Genomic DNA, 18,127 nt, shown 5'->3' on the forward strand with positions numbered 1-18,127 from the left:
GTAACCCTGAGGCATTGTTACAAAGTTCAAACTATTCCAAGCAAAGCGTTCATATCTCAGCTCATTCGTGTGTGATAATATAGTACAGCTGAAGGGGAAATGGAGCACTCTGCCTGTATGTCACAGAGAGCGTGGTGACGGCCGAAGGACACAGGAAACACTCTATTATAGCCAGTTAATTCTGTTACAATGATTATATACCTGTTTTGACTGTTTCCTGTGACACTGAAACCAAGAATCAATGTACAGTACAGTTCTTCCTTTTGTTCGATTATTCTGACACACAAGCACACAAACAGAGTTTGAGTGATGGAGAAAAAACCCTTGACTGACAGCAGAGTGAATGAGCATTATGAGATGTGACATAATTGAAACCCAGCTATCAGGGGTTTATAAACTAGTCAAAAAACCTGCCCACCAGCATTCTCTGATGGACTTAGACAAACAGAACCTTCAAGCTTTTGAGATCACTCAGTGTTTTGTTGAACATGCAGGACAACACCCCTTTCACCTGGCTTATACATACCTAAATACCAACAGGCACTGACAATGAGGCATAACTCAAACAACGACACAATACTTCACAAATGTGCATGATCTTTTGGCGTAAAAGAGAAAACGCTGAGAACATGCATGTAAATGTTCAAGGAGATTATGCAAACCGTCCTTGCAGTGTACTGCCAGGTTTCAGTATGCATGAAACTGTACCCATGCAGACGATGCCTACATTTTGTGTCAATCGTGCTGACCTAGCTTTCCCAGAATGCCCTTCTGGGCTCTCTGTGCTTCTCAAAGCTTCTCTCATGTGACTGCAAAGGTCAGGCCACCAACAAACACAAACAGAGTAAGAGAAGGAGAAGCACCGGGTACAGAAGAAAGAAAATGTTTACAATATATAAGATATATATACGAATATGCCTTCTTCGGTGAGAAAGCGTGAACTGCGCTTATCATTGTAGCCAATCACAGTCATGTCTGTTGAGCGCGTGAACACTATGACCAATCAGCGGTTTAAAAATCGGCTCAACAGCGCTCAAATGTGAGCGGGAAATGGACGTTTTTAAAATTTCAGCACCGAAAGTACCGAACCCGGTACCTTTTGACAACTCTAGAATATACTTTATGGTCATATAAAGTTTGTTCCTCATCCATCTAAATACATACTCAGACAGTATGCGATTTCAGATGGACCATTGGAATCTCTACTAATAAACTGGTGGAATCAGATATGTTTAATCATGAAGAGTTTGAAAATGTATAGTGTTTGTGTGCCTCCAGGAACAGGGATCATTTATGTTATTTCATTTATGTGATGAACATATCTCAACTAGCCCAGTTTTCTGAGTCATTCAGACAACCCACCAGAAATTCTCAGAGCTAAAAGCCTCAGGGTTTTTTTCTTGCGAATGTTACTATAAGGCAGAAGTGACTGTTTGTTTTCCTTGGAAATCTACTTTTCTGCAAACTTCAGTTTCAACTCTGCTCCAACATACCTGTTTGTAATAAAATTCCTGACAATCTTAATTAGCTGGTTCAGGTGTATTTTTCAATTATTTTTGGAGCTAAACGTCGCATGATGGCAGATCTCCAGGAATAGGATTGAGCAACCCTGCTTTAGGGGCTCCGTAAAGCAAGGCTACAGGGCCTAATCAGACACACCTGCCGGTAATTTTTTAAGCAATCCTGAAAGAATTAGTTCACTCCTGGATTAACATTTCCTGATAATTTACTCAACCCCAACATCCGAGATGTTCATGTCTTTCTTTCTTCAGTCAAAACATTCAAGGTTTTTTTCTGAATATAGTGGACTTCAATAGTGGCCAATGGGTTGAAGGTCCAAACTGCAGTTTCAATGCAGCTTTAAAGGGCTCAGTACTATTCCAGCTGAGGGATATGGGTCATGTCTAGTGTAACAAACATTACATAGTCACGTTGGAACAGTCACTTGTGACGTACGTGGAAGTACTGACCCAGTGTTTAAAAAGCGAAATAAAAATGTATATACTTTTTGAGCACAAATGCTCATCTTGCACCAGCTCGACTTCACACATTACGTAATGACGTTGAAAAGGTCACACGTGACGTAGGCGGAAATACCAACCCAACATTTACAAAGCGGAAAAAAAAATTATATACTTTTTAAACACAAATGCTCATCTTGCACTAGCTCGACTTCACACATTCCAAAGTCACGTTGGAAAGGTCTCGTAAAACAACGATGTTGGACGATTTTGAAGTTGGAGGAGAAAATGAGATGGAATTTTTCACCCCGTCCTAGCTTTCTGAACCGAAGTTCACAGATGAAGAACTAACTGTGCGTAACATTTCCAACGTGATTACATAACGCATGAGATCAAAATGACTATGACAGATTGTTTTGCTAGACAAGACCCTTATTCCTTGGATAAGATTGTGTCGAGCCCTTTGAAGCTGCACTGAAACTGCAATTTGAACCTTCAACCCATTGATCCCCATTGAAGTCCACTACAGGTATAATGGTACACGTATTAGTACCAAAAATCTTTGGTACGGATCTTTCAGTTCGGTATGTATGTGTACCGAACAAGTACAGCATTTTCCCACAGGAAATTCAAACAATAAATGGCGCTTTGACAGTCATAGACGTGGCATGACAGATCACTGTATAAAGTCCTCGGAGAGCTGCTTCTGGGATTGGGATTCTGGGAATATAATATATATATATATATATTTTTTTTTTTTTTTTAAGTGTTGATTATTATATTTTAAAATAAATAGTAATTAAATTTAAGTTTGGGTTAAGCTGTTAATTGTAACCTTATAATGTAAAAGGGCTACCTATAGTTTAAAGAATAAGCTGAACTAGATTTTTATAACTACGAAAATGTTAATTATAACTGAACTTATTTAAAGAAAGAGCAACTTGTTCAGTAAACCACTGTTTATGTAAACAAAAAAAAGCAAAAAGAGTTTAGTTTTTCCTCCTGCTGTACTGAACTCATACTGAACGGTGACATTAAAACTGAGGCACATACCGAACCGTAATGTGTGTACCGCTACACCCCTAAAGTCCAGAAAAATCCTGGAATGTTTTCCTCAAAAACCTTTTCGACCAAAGAAAGACACAAACATCTTGGATGACATGAGGGTGAGTAAACTGTCAAGAAATTTTAATTCAGGAGTGAACTAATCCTTGAAGACTTCTGAAATTAGATTTGTCATGTGTGTTTGATAGAGGATGCAGCTAAACAAGGTAAAGCTTGAGATAACTATAGAAGCAAGCTCAGTTCCAGGTTCAGACAATGAACCTGAAAAACTTTAAGCAGTTTTTTTTTAATGGAAAGTGACCACCTAGACACAAATTGAGGGCTACATGCTGCCAGGTTCAAAATCAGTATATGCACTACTCTGTATTTGTGGCGGGTGAGATGGGTGGTTTTGAAAAAGCTGATTTTAAGTAATGCAGAGATAGAAATAGCATATGTTTCTCTTACAGATGAGGGAGTGCTCGGTGAAGCCAGCGAGGTGGTTCGTCTGCGCAGGGACAAGCGCTGTTGGCTGCGCAGGCTGAATCTGCGGAAGGATTCTCGGCTGCGACTGGCCAAGCTGCGTAGAGAGGCAGCCCTCTTAAAGCCACCTCCATCCTCTCCACCTCCTCCTGCGGATCTTCTCTCCACGCTGCTGGAGACCAAGTTGAGGGCACCTTGAAGGGAACGCCGCACATTGCCCATCCAACCCGACACTTGCGAGTGGGCCACAGACAACTTGTCGCCCAGGTACTCCATCTCTCAGGATTCAGAGTGAGTAAATTTAACAAAGGTTTGCGTCCTTATAGAGCTCAATGTCAAGGTTTTCAGTGAAGTTCCTTAACTTTGGACACTGTAGAGATCCAATCAAGACTCCCAACTGGAGGCTCTAAGGTCCATTGATGGTAGTCCAATTCAACCCTCAGGGAAGTGGCCTCGATTTACAAGGGAATCCAATCCAGTCAGGTCCAGTTGAAAGTGCATCTGTGTTTAAACTCATTGGACCTTCCTCTTTAGTCCAATCCAGCAACTTAAGTGTTGTTCTGGTACACCATGTCTCCAGAGCGAGGCCAGAACAGATTGCGCTCCACTCTGCACTGCAGTACGAAACTACAAATTGCCACTAAGCAGTCGACCGTGGTCTAACTTCCAACAGTGCTTGACCAAAGTTTTTGGACTATTTTCAGTAAAATACCTCAATAGCTACATTTTCAACTGTGAGTCAGAGATTGTAACATAAAGTCACTATAGACCTAATTTAAGATTTCTCAAAAGCAATTATTTAAAACTGCATGGACCTACTAGGCTCATAAATGACTCACTGTTGATAGAGTCAACGTTTTCCGAGACACCATAATAAAAGCTAGAAAAGAGGACACTGGATTGTCCCAGAGATCACAGCAGTTCTGCAATGCCTCATGCTCAGTGACAAAGCAACAAAGTTATAGTTATTATGTAACCACAGAGGCACCTGCAATTACATCCCTAAACAAAAAACAGAGTGGCTTGATGTCATGGAAGCTGATTCAATACACCTTACTTACTGACCTGAGCAACTCTTTTGTTAAATAGTTACATTTCAATCAGTCAGTCAGTGCATAAAAGAACAAACAGCACGCAAATATCATTCACATTTCATAAAGAAACGTCATGTCGCTTCAAGCTGCGTCACTGTAGATGATCTGAAACAAGCAGTGCACCACTCCTACATGAATGTTTGAGCGTCTTTTGAGTGGATCTGTCAGCAGTGTCACATACTCAAACAAACGCTAGTCAACTTATGAATCAGAGCTGTCAAAAACACACACACTTTCCCAGTCACGTCTCAAACCTGTCAGGCAGCGCAAGCTACTTCAACACAACTGCATTTCTCAAAAAGCATCAAAACTGTCCACCTGTCAATTCGGAAAGCGTCCGTAACTCTCAATGTAGGGTCAAGCGGAAAGCTGGAGACCAAGATGAGTGTTTCCTTATTTCTCTGTTGCTAGAAAGCTCAGTACACAGAAGTCCAGGATGAAAGTCTGTCCGTAAAACATGGAAATCAAGTGCCAGAAGTATCCATGTGGCTTCGCAGGCTTTAAAATATAAAGACTGTTTTGAGGTGGTCTTGTCCTAAAATGCGTCCCTGCAGGTACTGGCAGGTAGAACAGTAATGCGTCAGCTTTCCTGCCTCCGTCCCCCGTGTTACAGGACTTGTGCTCAAGGAGAAAACAGAGGGAGGAGGAAAACGAGAACAGAGACAGAGAGGGAGGGGTAAGGGAAGCCAGTGATACGAGTATGAGAGAGAGAGAGAGACGGAGAGGAAGATATATGCACTGCAGTGTTCCCTGCTACTGTTCCAGCTTTGAGAGAGAAAGAGAAGCAGAGAGACACAGATGGAGAGAGGTGCACTGGTTATGCAATACTGTCAGCAGCTCACTTTGCTGAGAGCAGAAGAATTCTTGATGAAATAAATAAATTAAAAAAGGTTTGGTAGCAAATGTCTGTGCTTGTTAGAGTAAATCACTCTGGGTTGTAAGGAGTTTAAAGCACATGGTACCATGAGTTAGTTTGCTTTGCAAATGTACACAATCTGTCATGCAAACATCACTGACGAGCAACCAAATCTCGCTGTCCTTTTACGGCCCGACGTTTATTTCCATATCCGCTTAGTGAACTTCAGAACCTGAATTCTGATTTTTGGCAATCAACACAGATCACAAGCAAAAAACATAATAACATTAAAATCTTTCTGTACTACTTAATAAATTACTGGATTCATTGATGAATTAAACATAATGAGTTGAAATGGGGGGAAAAGGAGAAGACAGAGGCAATGCTGAGGTGCAATTTAGCATCCACTGGTGGACTGAAAGTGAATTACACCATATCATGTAAATGGAGAAACAAAATCTCATATTAACCTCACCTGAGACCAAATCTACATCTAAATCATAATAATATTAATATTATAACATACACCATTTGTGTGTCGCTTTATTAACCATTTAACTGTCACCGTCCCCTCTGTGGGGGGACTTCACTATATTACAAATAAATCCTAATTTAATCATGACAAACTAAACATCGTTGGAAAGGTCTAAGACTCCTAAATAGACATTTTACCATATTTTTTGTGTTACAAATTATGTAGAAAAATTAACAGATTAATATATGTCAAGAGTGCAACTTAAAAAAAAAAAATATTTACATCATAACATGAGTTCTGACCTTTGTCACAAAAGACTTTCTTCTTCTTTTTCCCTATCACGTTTTAGAAATAATAAGAAATTAATTAATATAATTAATATAAGTTCACTTAAAATCTCAAAATCACCTCATCCTAAAATCATCATAAAAATCAGACACTGCATTACCACGGAAAATGTACATTAAAATCATATTACAAATTCATACATGTTTTCATTCATGAATTTTTATGTCTGTGTTCAAAAATGAGAGTGACAGTTAAAGGGTTAAATGATTAGTTCACTTCCAAAATAATTTTTTTTTGATGATTACCCCCATGTCATTCAAGATGTTCATGTCTTTCTTTCATCAGCTGAAAAGAAATACGTTTTTGAGGAAGACAGTACATTAGTTTTCTCCATATAGTGGACTTCAGTGATGGCCAAGAGGTTGAGGTCCAATTTGTAGTTTCAATGCAGCTTCAAGGCGCTTTTATTCGATCCCAGCCGTGGAATAAGGGTCTTATCTAGTGAAACGACTGGTCATTTTCTTTTTAACCACAAATGCTCATTTTGCACTAGCTCGATGTATTATGTAGTCACGTTGGAAAGGTCACGCATGACGTAGGCGTAAGTACCGACCTAGAGTTTACAAAGTGAAAGTGCAAAGAAAGTCATGTGCATTGCAGAGCTAGTGCAAGATGACCATTTGTGGTTAAAGCTATATCCTTTTTTTTTTTTTTTTTAGAAAACGACCAATCGTTTCACTAGATAAGACCCTTATTCTTCGGCTGGGATCATGTAGAGCCCTTTGAAGTTGCACTGAAACTGCAAATTGGACCTTTAACCTGTTGGCTCCCACTGAAGTTCACTATATGGAGAAAAATCCTGTAATGTTTTCCTCAAAAACCTTAATTTCTTTACAACTGAAGAAAAATCTTGGATGACATAGGGGTGAGTAAATTACCAGGGAATTTTTATTCTGGAAGTGAATTCTTTAAATCAGTTGAAGCTGTTTTTTTTACACACATACAGTGTAAAGTCTAAGAATTATTAAGAATTATTGATTTAAATTTTATAAAAATATGTTTTAGATATTGTGACAAAATTAATATAAAGCATGCAAATTTCTGCACTGTTTAGATCACTAATCTAACAATAAAACTTGCATGAGTTAAAGAAGTAGTTCACTTCCAGAACAAAAATTTACTTACCCCCTTGTCATCCAAGATGTTTGTGTCGTCCTTTCTTCAGTTGATAAGAAATTATGTTATGTTTCTTGAGGAAAAAAATTCAACAATTATCTCCATATAGTGGACTTCAATAGCGCCCCCCCCCCAAGTTTGAACTTCCAAAATGCAGTTTAAATGCAGCTTCAAATGGCTCTAAATGATCTCAGCCGGGAAAGAACGGTCTTCTCTAGCAAAATGATCGGTCAAATTCAAAACAAACTGACAATTTATATACTTTTTAACCTCAAACGCTAGCCTTGTCGAAGTCTGTGTGAACTCTGTTTTTTTCTGGTTCAGTACGGTCAATACAGTCAGGGTATGCTGAAAAACTCTCATCTCATTTTCTTCCCTAACTTCAAAATCGTCCTACATCGCTGCAGAAGTACTGACCCAGTGTTTACAAAGTGAACATGCAAAGAAGATCAAATGCCCTTTACAAAAAAAGGTAAAACAGCAATGTAGAACAATTTTGATATTGAAGAAGAAAACAAGACAGGAGTTTTTTAACATACCCTAACTGTATTGACCCAGAGTTCACACGCGCTTCACAGAGACGAGACAAGATGAGCATTTGAGGTTAAACAGTATATCAATTTGTTAAGAAAAACGACCAATCGCTTCGTTAGATAAGACCCTTCTTCCTCAGCTGGGATCGTTTAGAGCCATTTGAAGCTGCATTTAAACAGTATTTTGGACGTTCAAACTCGCGGGCACCATAGAAGTCCACTATATGGAGAGAAATCCTGAAATGTTTTCCTCGAGAAACAGAATTTCTTATCGACTGAAGAAAGAAAGACATGAACATCTTGGATGACAAGGGGGTGAGTAAATTATCTGTAAATTTCTGCTCCGGAAGTGAACTTGTCCTTTAAAAGACATTAAAACAATTTAAATAAAACACTACAGGCCAGTTTAAGCTGGCACATAAGACACAAATCACTAAGATTAGATTAAGGAAGAGCAAGACAAAAGAGTCTTACAAATGGCAAAAGCCAATCAATAGCAAATGAGTTTTTGTTCCTTTTATAGAGACAGAGCAATAGTTATGTAGGTGGAATCTGCTTTCCATTACAGTTGGTACACACATCTTATAACAGAATAATCAACAAAGATTTTAAAATACAGCTACGATACAAACTGACATGAGGAGGATCTGGCTAACATCCATATATTGATTAAATGAATGCATTAGCCACAGTGCTGAGTGGTAAAATGATGACTGTACTTTTATGAATGTATCATCACTACAAAACCATTATGTCAGTCTGGCATTAAGATGAGTCACAGAGGCACTGCTCATGATTCAGTCATCTGCCTGATGGTAAAACCACCTGAAGAACCAGAACCTCCTGCTCACCGAATTTTTTATGAAATACTGTTTTGATCATACTGCATATTTATTTAGACATCACTCATAGATAGTGCAGCTCATAAAATGTAACATACATCACCAGTATATTTTATAGGGAGGTTTACTAGTTTTGAAAACCTCATGGCTATTAACAGGACAATTAAAAGGCAAACCAAAATCTAGTCGAAAATGTACTTCGCAATGCTGTCAAATAGCTACAGCTGTCTAACTAATGTAGTGCAACATAAACATTTCAAATAAATTTGGCCCCAATATGACAGTACTGTGTATATCCCTACACTTCATATGTGGTTTAGGTATATTTCACGACCTCATTTTTGGTTCCACTAGTCTGGGTCACAAGTCACATTTTAAAGGGTTAGCTTTCAGCCTTTAACAGCAAACAACAACATAATAAGGTTGATTACTAGGTTACATCCTATTACTCTGACTGAATCAAGATAACAAAGAGTAATTCTAAAGTCCAAACAGAACAAGTGGTCAAATTAGTTTGATGTTCCTCTTTAAACGACATGTGGCCCATACAGGAAGGGTAACACTGACTGATGCTACTTCCTTTGCGTTTTACACTTCAAAACTGAAAATTACAGCATACACAGGTGGTGGCACAGGCTACGACGTATGTGGATGTTTTGGCGTTTCACATACCAAGCCATGTAACAAAATCTGTGACATGATTCATTTTATTTGAGCCCTGCCTTATGACTCAGTGCAAGCTGACAGTTCGTCTGACACAGCACTGTTAACACAAGAGATCTGTTTGCTCATTTAGATGCTCAATTAGTTTTGGGAAATGAACCAATCTAAACTCCTTAGAGTTTAAACTCTCTTTTTTCACCAAAAGTAGCTTGTATATTCATATGAGAATTAAAGACAAGCTGCTGATGTGCAGATGATATAGAAGGGAACTTGACTTGGTTAGTTAAATAAGTTTATTGTGCACTGTTTGAGACTGTCTTGGGCATTTACATCAACAGAACTGGTTTTCACAGCTGGTATGCATACTAAAATGATTGACAAGTGATAAAACCATAAAAATGCTACAGAGGCACATGCTTTAGGATGCACAAAGCCAATCAAAATGTGAATTCTATTGTTTTAAAACCTCTAATCTATGATATGCGTCTATATTTAATGATTCTGATAATGCATATGAGTACAAGGCTCATGTTAGCACAATACAAGCAGAAAACACTACTGTATTTTTAACAACATAATAATAGATACCAAAAAATTACAGTATACCCATACTTGATTCATTCAAAGATGCCTGTGGAGACAGAAAACCAAAAAACTACTTTTTACGGAGAGTAAGCCATCTGTCCACCTTGATCAACTGAATCACTTTCAGGAAATTAAAAGAACAGAGTGAAAACAATACCTATATATTTAGCCAAGACAACAGGAAGCATCTACAGAGGCCTCACCTTGGCAACATAAAGATAATATTATTGAACAGAATGATACGCACAAATCACAGGAGAAGAAACAACTTCACAAATCAATCTGCTTTAAAAAAAAACAATGCATCTATGCTAGAAAAAATAAGTCAATCTATGACAAGAGACTAGCTTTTGTTTGTACTTATCTCAGATTGCATGAAATGTTATGGTTGTGTAGTGGTAAGTGTAGTTGCTTGACCATCTTGAGAGTAATATAAAGTAAGCTTACCCACGGCCACCAACAGCAGGAAGGACAGAAGTGATATGCCATGTTTCTATGCAGCAAATCCGTCTATTTAGTCCGAAAGAATGTCTTATAGTCTTGACTTTTGTGAAGTTTATTTGAATGTTCATTACTTCTCTGCCTCTCTCAGTGTCTGTGTAAATCTTCTGTGGCCATGAGCACACAGTGATGTAAAAATTACACTTCCTATGATGACCAATACTGAGAAAAGATGAGAGTGAGAGAACAAGAGAGAGAGAGAATGCTTCCTCTTGAAGCCCACACGTAGACACCCACATAACAATAAACTCAAACATTAAAATAAGAAACCAACTATCAGTCCTTGAAAGGGTTCAGTTTCAAACGATATTTAAAAGACTAATGGGATATTCTCAGCGGTCAGATTAGCCATGTTTTATAGCCACGGCTAGCTGTGAATCATAACAATGAACACTGTAATAACTTGATTCATACAGCAGATGGCACTATGTATGCATTTAGAGGTCCTCAGAACAAAACAAAAAAGACTAAAACTGCCTTGGAATAAGTCTTTAGGTGGAAAAACTTTCCTCTTTGCTAAAAACACTTCGTCATCCAAGAATCTGTATGAAATTTAAATGAAACCGTCAATCAAAAACAAAGCAGCGATTATTCTTAAGCTCTTCAACAAAATGTTGTCCACACATGTTCACACCTCTTCACACAGTTGTTATGATGATGATTACGTCTGTCTTTACTTTGATTTACACATTCTTACTCACTGCTAGCAGTTTAGCCATGTTGGAAAACATTCTACCATTACGCAGTAGCTTTAAGGCACTCCTTTCTGTCATCAGACTGCATTCCTGCACCACCCACTCTAACACACACAAATAAAACTCAAGCTAGTTAGCCTCCATACCTGACAAACATGCATATAAATATAAACATTCAGCTTTAATGTCCCTCAGCCTAAATAACTAGTTCATTATGTGCTTTAGCAAGTCTATTACGTCCATCAGATACGGGCAAACATCATTAGCCAAGCACTACATGCCAGAAAGGGTCATATGACAGCTGGTATTCACATTGTCAGGGAACTCCTCCAACATCTGGTCTCTAAAAGCTGGTGACATCATCAAGAAGTCAACAAGCAAGCTCTCCATTCTTCATTTTTGTACACTTTCCATTAGAACATGGGGAAGAACTTGACTCTTATGTAAGATGTTTGCTTACCCATGTGCAAAGTAGGGTTGGGTAATTTCATCTTAATTTTTTCAGCCTTTTGACAATATCTGAAATATACAGTGCCTTGCGAAAGCATTCATAATCCTTCATTTTTTCACGTTTTGTTATGTTGCTGCTTTTTGTTTAAATTGCTTAAAATTATTTTTTCCAAACCAATCCACACTACATACACCATAATGACTAGGCAAAAACAGAATTGTCACAACTTTGTAAATTAAAAAAAAAACAAAAAAAATGAAATAAGTACATTGCATAAGTATTCATACCCTTAACTCAGTACTTAGTTGAAGCACCTTCACAGCCTTAAGTCTTTTTGGGTATGATGCGAAAAGGTTTGCACATCAGCATTTGGTAATTATCTGACATTCTTCTCCTCACCTCTTAAGCTCTGTGAGGTTGGATGGGGACAGACGCACATTTTCAGGTTTCTCCAGAAATATCTGATTGGGTTCAAGGCCAGGCTGTGGGTGGGCCACTCAACTATATTTAAAGAGTTGTCTATAAGCCACTCTTGCTGTGTGCTTAGGGTCATTGTCCTGTTGGAAGGTTTGGCCAGGAGGCCAGCTCTAGGAAGTTTCCAAATCATACTCTTTTTTTTGAATTTGCCACAGGTTAACTTCACTCACAGTGTAGTAACATCTACAAGCAATATAAATGCTCCTGAGCAAAATTTTAACTTTCCCAAATATGGATATGAAAATGAACACTTATGCAATGGAATCATTTAAGTTTTTTATTTTTAATAAATTTGCAAAGATGTTAAAAACCTGTTCAATATGGTGTATGCGGTGTAGATTGATGTGGCGGGAAAAAAAAGTAATTTAAAGCAGTTCAACATAAGGCAGCAACATAACAAAAATTAAGGGGTATGAATATTTTCGCAAGGCATTGTGGCTCAGTACTGTGTGCTCCCTTACAAGTTTTAGGTTAGGAATCGAACAAAAAACAAGTTGTGTTTGCAAGCCTGTGTATGAGAAAATGAGTGACATACAGACAAAGAAAAACAAAATTTTTAGGTCTGACCATGGTTGTACTTACCGAGCTCTCTCCACTTCTTTCTTTGTGTGCACTGCGACTTCTGCGAGTTCTCACATGGGTAGACGGGCCATCAGCAGAGCTTTCCGTGGGGGTAGATCTTCGACACATACTCCTTGAACGTTTCTACACAAACATAGAAAGGCCCACAATCAAGCTTCCTTAAAAAATATCAAAGACAGCACAATGCAACACAACTAGGGATATGCTGACACAATGTTTGATCACTCCTAAGAACATTTTTCAATACCAATAGTTCGGTGGTTCTGCAATTACAGTGCCAGATCTATCAATTTATGCCGGAGTGTGTTCTTCCTTACCTGCTGTACTTTGTCCCTGTGTGAGGTACGGTTCTCTCTCTGTCCCTGGGATGCCAGCTCCCAATTTGGAGTCCATATAGGATCGGTGACAGAGGTGGTTGCAATCTGACTAGGGGGCACTGAAGTCTCTTTCTTAGCTAATGGTGTTGTGAGAGAAGGAACCAAACCTCCACTTGACCCCACATTCAAAGGTGCTGAGGTCCAGGATCTCTCCGGGGTCAGTATAGAAGCTACAGAGGTTGGTTGCGCAGTCAACGCAGGTGTTTGAATTGGTCCAAAACTCGGTTGCGCAGTTGGCGCAGGAGTTTGAATTGGCCCAAAACCTGGTTGCGCAGTCAGCGCAGGAGTTTGAATTGGTCCAAAACCTGGTTGTGCAGTCGGCACAGAAGTTTGAATGGGTCCAAAACCTAGTTGCGCAGTTGGTGCAGGAGTTTGAATTGGTCCAAAACCTGGTTGTGCAGTCGGCACATGAGTTTGAATTTGTCCAAAACCTGGTTGTGCAGTCGGCACAGAAGTTTGAATTGGAACCATGGGTGGTGCGACTGTGGGATGCTGTACAGGAGCAAAGATGGGACTCATGGAAGAGGTTGAACTGGGTGTCAAAATGTTACTTAAACCTCTATCCTCATGACGGAAGAGTTGCTGATCAAGGCCACCAGGTCTGGTGCTAATTGGCCTTCTGGATCCTTCCATGGAGGATACCCAAAGGGGCTCATCTACAGCCAACTCTGTTTGAGTATGTCCCCAAGCATTAGTTTGCGAATGGGGCAAAGATGAAATGGGAAAGGGCCAATCTGAAGTCTCAGTCAACGAGTGGGTTTGTGGCCTAGATCTTTCTGTAGCAAATGGCAGTGAATGAGGTTGGGATTGATGCAGAATTTGAGGTTGCAGAGGTGGCGGGAGTTGAGTTCTCATACGTTCTGTTGGGGTGGGCTGGAAGTAAGCCTGGGACTGAGGGTAAAACTGGGACTGAGAAGGAGACTGAACTTGAGATGTTGTTTGGGGTTGGAGAACATTTGGTTGTGTGGCCTGTGGACGAGCATGAATCACTGAACCAACACCTCCTGACTCTAAACCTCCTAATCCGGTTAAAGGAAAGGCATCAGGTTGGGTTTGACTCCTGAATGAATCAATGTCTAAGATGCCAGGTTTGTAAAGCTCATCAGGACGAAGTGAGGGCTGCTTCCATCGGGCTGTGGGGCTATTGTCACGGCTGTCTCGACCAGTCTTCAAACCAAGAGACACCGCATCCAGATCTAGAACTTTGGGCCGAAGTGGAGATGTAGGTAGAGACTTCTCTGGCTCGGTCTCCATCCGATGTCGTTCTGCTCCTTGCTGATGTTGTCTCTCTTCTCGTTCTTTTTTCGATCTCTGTTTCACTTGCTCTTGCCTTTCCCGCTGTCTCTGCGACTCAAAATCAAGAAGCTGTCGTCTCTCAATCTCCTTGATCCTTTCGAGTTCTTCCAGCTCTTTCTTGACCTCTCTCTCCTCTGCTTTCTGTCGCTTCCATCTCTCAATCTCCAGCTCTCTCTGCTTCTGTCTTTCCAGTTCTTTCTGCCTTTCATTCTCCCTCTGTCTTTCAATTTCCTGTTGTCTCTCCAACTCTTGTTGCCTCTCAAGTTCCCTTTGCCTGTCCAATTCTCTCTGCCTTTCCAACTGTCTCTGTCTTTCCCTCTCTTTCTCCAACTCTCGTTGCCTCTCCACTTCTCGCTGTCTTTCTAATTCCTTTAGCCTCTCCTTTTCTCTTTGTTTTTCAAGTTCTCTCTGCTTTCGTCTTTCAATTTCCCTTTGTCTCTCCAACTCCAGCTGTCTCTCTCTTTCTCTCTCCATCTCCTTCTGTTTTTCAAATTCTCTGAGCCTAAGCCTCTCTTGGTCAAGCATTCTCTCTTTCTCTCGCTCAAACTCTTTTTGTCGTTGCCTCTCAAACTCTCTCTGCTGTTCTAGTTCTCTTTCTGCAGCCTTCATTCGCTCATATTCAATTTGTTTCTGTCGCTCCTTTTCTCGCTTCTGTCGTTCCATTTCCCTTTGTCTCTCCAACTCCCTCTGTCTTTCCAACTCTTGTCTCTCTTTTTCTTTCTGTATCTCAGCATCTCTCCTTTTCTCCCTTTCAATTTTTTGTTTCTCAATCTCCAAATCTCTCTGTTTCTTTAATTCTCGCTGCCTTTCCAATTCCATCTTCTTATCAAACTCTGCTAGTCTTTGTCTCTCTATTTCCATCTCCTCCCTGACTGCCTTTTGCCGTTCCCTTTCTTGTAATCTGTGATCTGTTCTTGGTCCAGTGTCATTTTTTTGCAGTTCCTCTTGCAAATCTCTATGCATTGCAGCATCCAATGAAGGATTTCTTCTAAATGGAGCAGGTGGATTCTGAGGGCCCCACTGCGCTGCTCTAACAGTGAAATCATCAAATGGAACCTCCTTCATCCCTCTGTCCTCTCCACCCACCATACCTCGTTTAACTCTCCCAAAGATTGCTTCCTCATCCACTCTCTCACCTTGATGCACAGGCTCTTGAATCTGACCAGTCAGAGCAAAGTAAGTGGCTCTAGGTTTGTTCATTTGTTCTTCGGCTTCTAGCATCTTAGGCCGTTTGGGTGCTGCAACTTCTTCTCGTTCCCTCTCCCTGTCTCTTTGTGCTTCTGACTGTTTCTTCCATTCTGCTTCGCTCTCACTGTCCTCTTCCTCCAATGCTGCTGCTGCAGTCATGTGCAATTGCATCTGCCTCTGTATCTCTTCTTCCATATTTCTCAATATCTCTTTCTGTTGCTCCATCTGAGATTCAATCTCTCTGCCTGCCTCTGTGATAGTCCATTTCTGCAAGGCCCCCACTCTGAGGTAACGTGGAGTGGTTGCTTCATCCGTTAGCATGTTACTTATCTCATGGGTAGGTCTGTCCTCTTTACCGTGAGGAGCTGATCGCCGAGAACGCAGTGTATGAGCTTTGTCCTCAAGGGAAGCGGGTGGCAAAACCTCACTAACAGCACGGTTCTCTCCGAACAAAGACACAGTGTCAAAGACATGCTCCACACGTACAGGGCTGGAAGGAGAAACTTGTTCTCTATAGGTTGCTTTGACCAAACTAACAGAATCATCATCTTCAGGAGCTTTAAAGGAGTTATCTAGAATACGCAAAGAGTGGTTTCGCCTGGGCATGGGCTTAATTGTGCTTTCCTGCTGTGCTCTTGGTTCTTGTGAAATGTTATCCTCCATCACTTGAACATTATGCCTCTCCACCACATGCTCAAACATAGACGCTCGTACTGTTTGCACTCCGTCCCTATTGCTGATAGGCAAGTCTTGCACTCCAAGTGATGATGCATTCCTGTCCTCCTGTTTGGTGAACTGTCCTTCAGTCGTGGAGTAATCAAACTACAAAATAAATTAAAAATACAATTAAGTATATTTTTTACATGATTTCACTTTGCCAGGATTCCCTTCTTTGTCTCAGTTCCTTTTTAATGAGTAAGCAAGAACCCAGAACTTGGATTGACTTTCAAACAAACAAGGTGAGCACTGTCTACAACTGTTATCCTTAAAGAAGCAGCCTTTGACAACCCCCATGTGTAATTAAAGCTTTCACTGACAGGTATGGCATTTAGAGGTAACATTTTCTGTGCTCCGATATGAGCTGTCATTAGGGCGTCTGTGTATATTATGTGTATTACTTAACTGATTTAGAGGCAAACTTTGAAAGGAAATAGAATACGTTTCTACTCCAAAGGGCAAATCAGTCACAGAAAGAATGCAATACAGACTCGTCTGAATAAACAACAGATTATCAAATCTTGCAAATCTAAGTTATTATTTTACAGAGAAGGGTATAAAAAAGATAACCAAAGGAGGAAGTACAAGATAATGACAGATGAAGAAAACTGATATGTAAAGCACTGTACTGTAAAGTCCATAATAAACAGAGAAAGTACTACAGAGAGGGGATGGAGACAGAAGCAAACATTAAGAGCACGTGAAAAGGGAGAGGAGCTTGACGCGTGTGACTGAGAACAGTGAAATGGGATCTGTACGCTCTTTGTCAAAGCTCATAAAGCAGGGTGGGGCCTGGAGGGGCTATAATCAAAGCGTCCTCTTCTCTCACAAACTGACCTTTCCCACCCCCCTCCCTTCGAAGCGTGCATGTTTCATAATCACTATATGACTAACGCTACAACTCAGGTTACACGTCTTTGGAGTGCCGCACCTCCTGTGACATCAGAAGCGCCTTTTACAACCTCATTTGTTATTCCTCTATTCCTCTCTCTCTCTCTCAAAGTGAAATCTCTCTTTTTCTTTTTTTAAGGAGTGATCAACATTTTTTTTGAGGCTGTGACCATTGTAGGGCAGTTACTGTGACAAATGTCACAAAGGCCATAAATTATATCAAATTTATGTCATAAATTTAATTTTTAAGGCTCTATTAAATACATTTTTCCCTTTTACCAAATTCTGTGTTTTCCATTAATTTTTTGGATTTCATTTTGATGGTTTCACTAAATTTTAATAATAAATACATTTTAATAGAATTTCTATTAATAATAATAGTTTTATTAGTAGGAGTAGAACTATCATTACATTAAGTAATTTTCTCAAACTTTGATTTTGATGGGTTGCCATGAAGACCTTTAAGTTTGTATATGATATGATGGTAGTTTTCTCAGATGAAACACTAAAATGCTGATGAAGTAACTCTCAGAGCAGTTCTAGAGATTGTTTACGTGTTCATGTACTCATATATTGAGGTGGCAGAGGATGAAAACACAGTGGGTGTCACATGTGCTTCGCATAGAGACATGCAGAACACACAGGATTCATATTTAAATATTCACAGACCCTAGTCCATATCATGTTTTGATTTAAGTATACAGATGTACTTCTGATTTTGATCTGGTGTAATTTGTTTTTAAAAAAATATTAAAATGTTAGATTTTATGGAAAAACTAAACTTCTAAACACAAAACATACCTTACTGCATCTTGCAAAGATGCTTTATTTGTGGCAGTATGATTAATAGCAGTGGTTCACATTCCCATACCTTTTTGCTAAGGTCTTCTTCAACCTGGTGGGGGCCTTTGGGCTCATGGGAACTATGGCTTTCAAGCTCTGCCTCAAATCT

General features: G+C 39.7%; 1 protein-coding gene across 3 annotated transcripts in view; it reads right to left on the minus strand.

Moving 5' to 3' along the window:
- si:ch73-138n13.1 (calponin homology domain-containing protein DDB_G0272472) overlaps positions 1 to 18,127 on the minus strand; it is a 39,269-nt gene that overhangs the window by 8,947 nt on the left and 12,195 nt on the right. For all 3 annotated transcript variants that reach the window (XM_051116935.1, XM_051116936.1, XM_051116937.1), the window contains exons 4-6: positions 18,047 to 18,125; positions 13,024 to 16,389; positions 12,707 to 12,829 (exon numbers count right to left, since the gene is read on the minus strand). In XM_051116935.1, the coding sequence (XP_050972892.1) occupies positions 12,707 to 12,829; positions 13,024 to 16,389; positions 18,047 to 18,125 (3,568 nt within the window). The remainder of the gene's footprint in view (positions 1 to 12,706; positions 12,830 to 13,023; positions 16,390 to 18,046; positions 18,126 to 18,127) is intronic.

The sequence above is a fragment of the Labeo rohita genome, chromosome 8 (genome assembly GCF_022985175.1).
Source record: "Labeo rohita strain BAU-BD-2019 chromosome 8, IGBB_LRoh.1.0, whole genome shotgun sequence".
NCBI classification, from domain to species: Eukaryota; Metazoa; Chordata; class Actinopteri; order Cypriniformes; family Cyprinidae; genus Labeo; species Labeo rohita.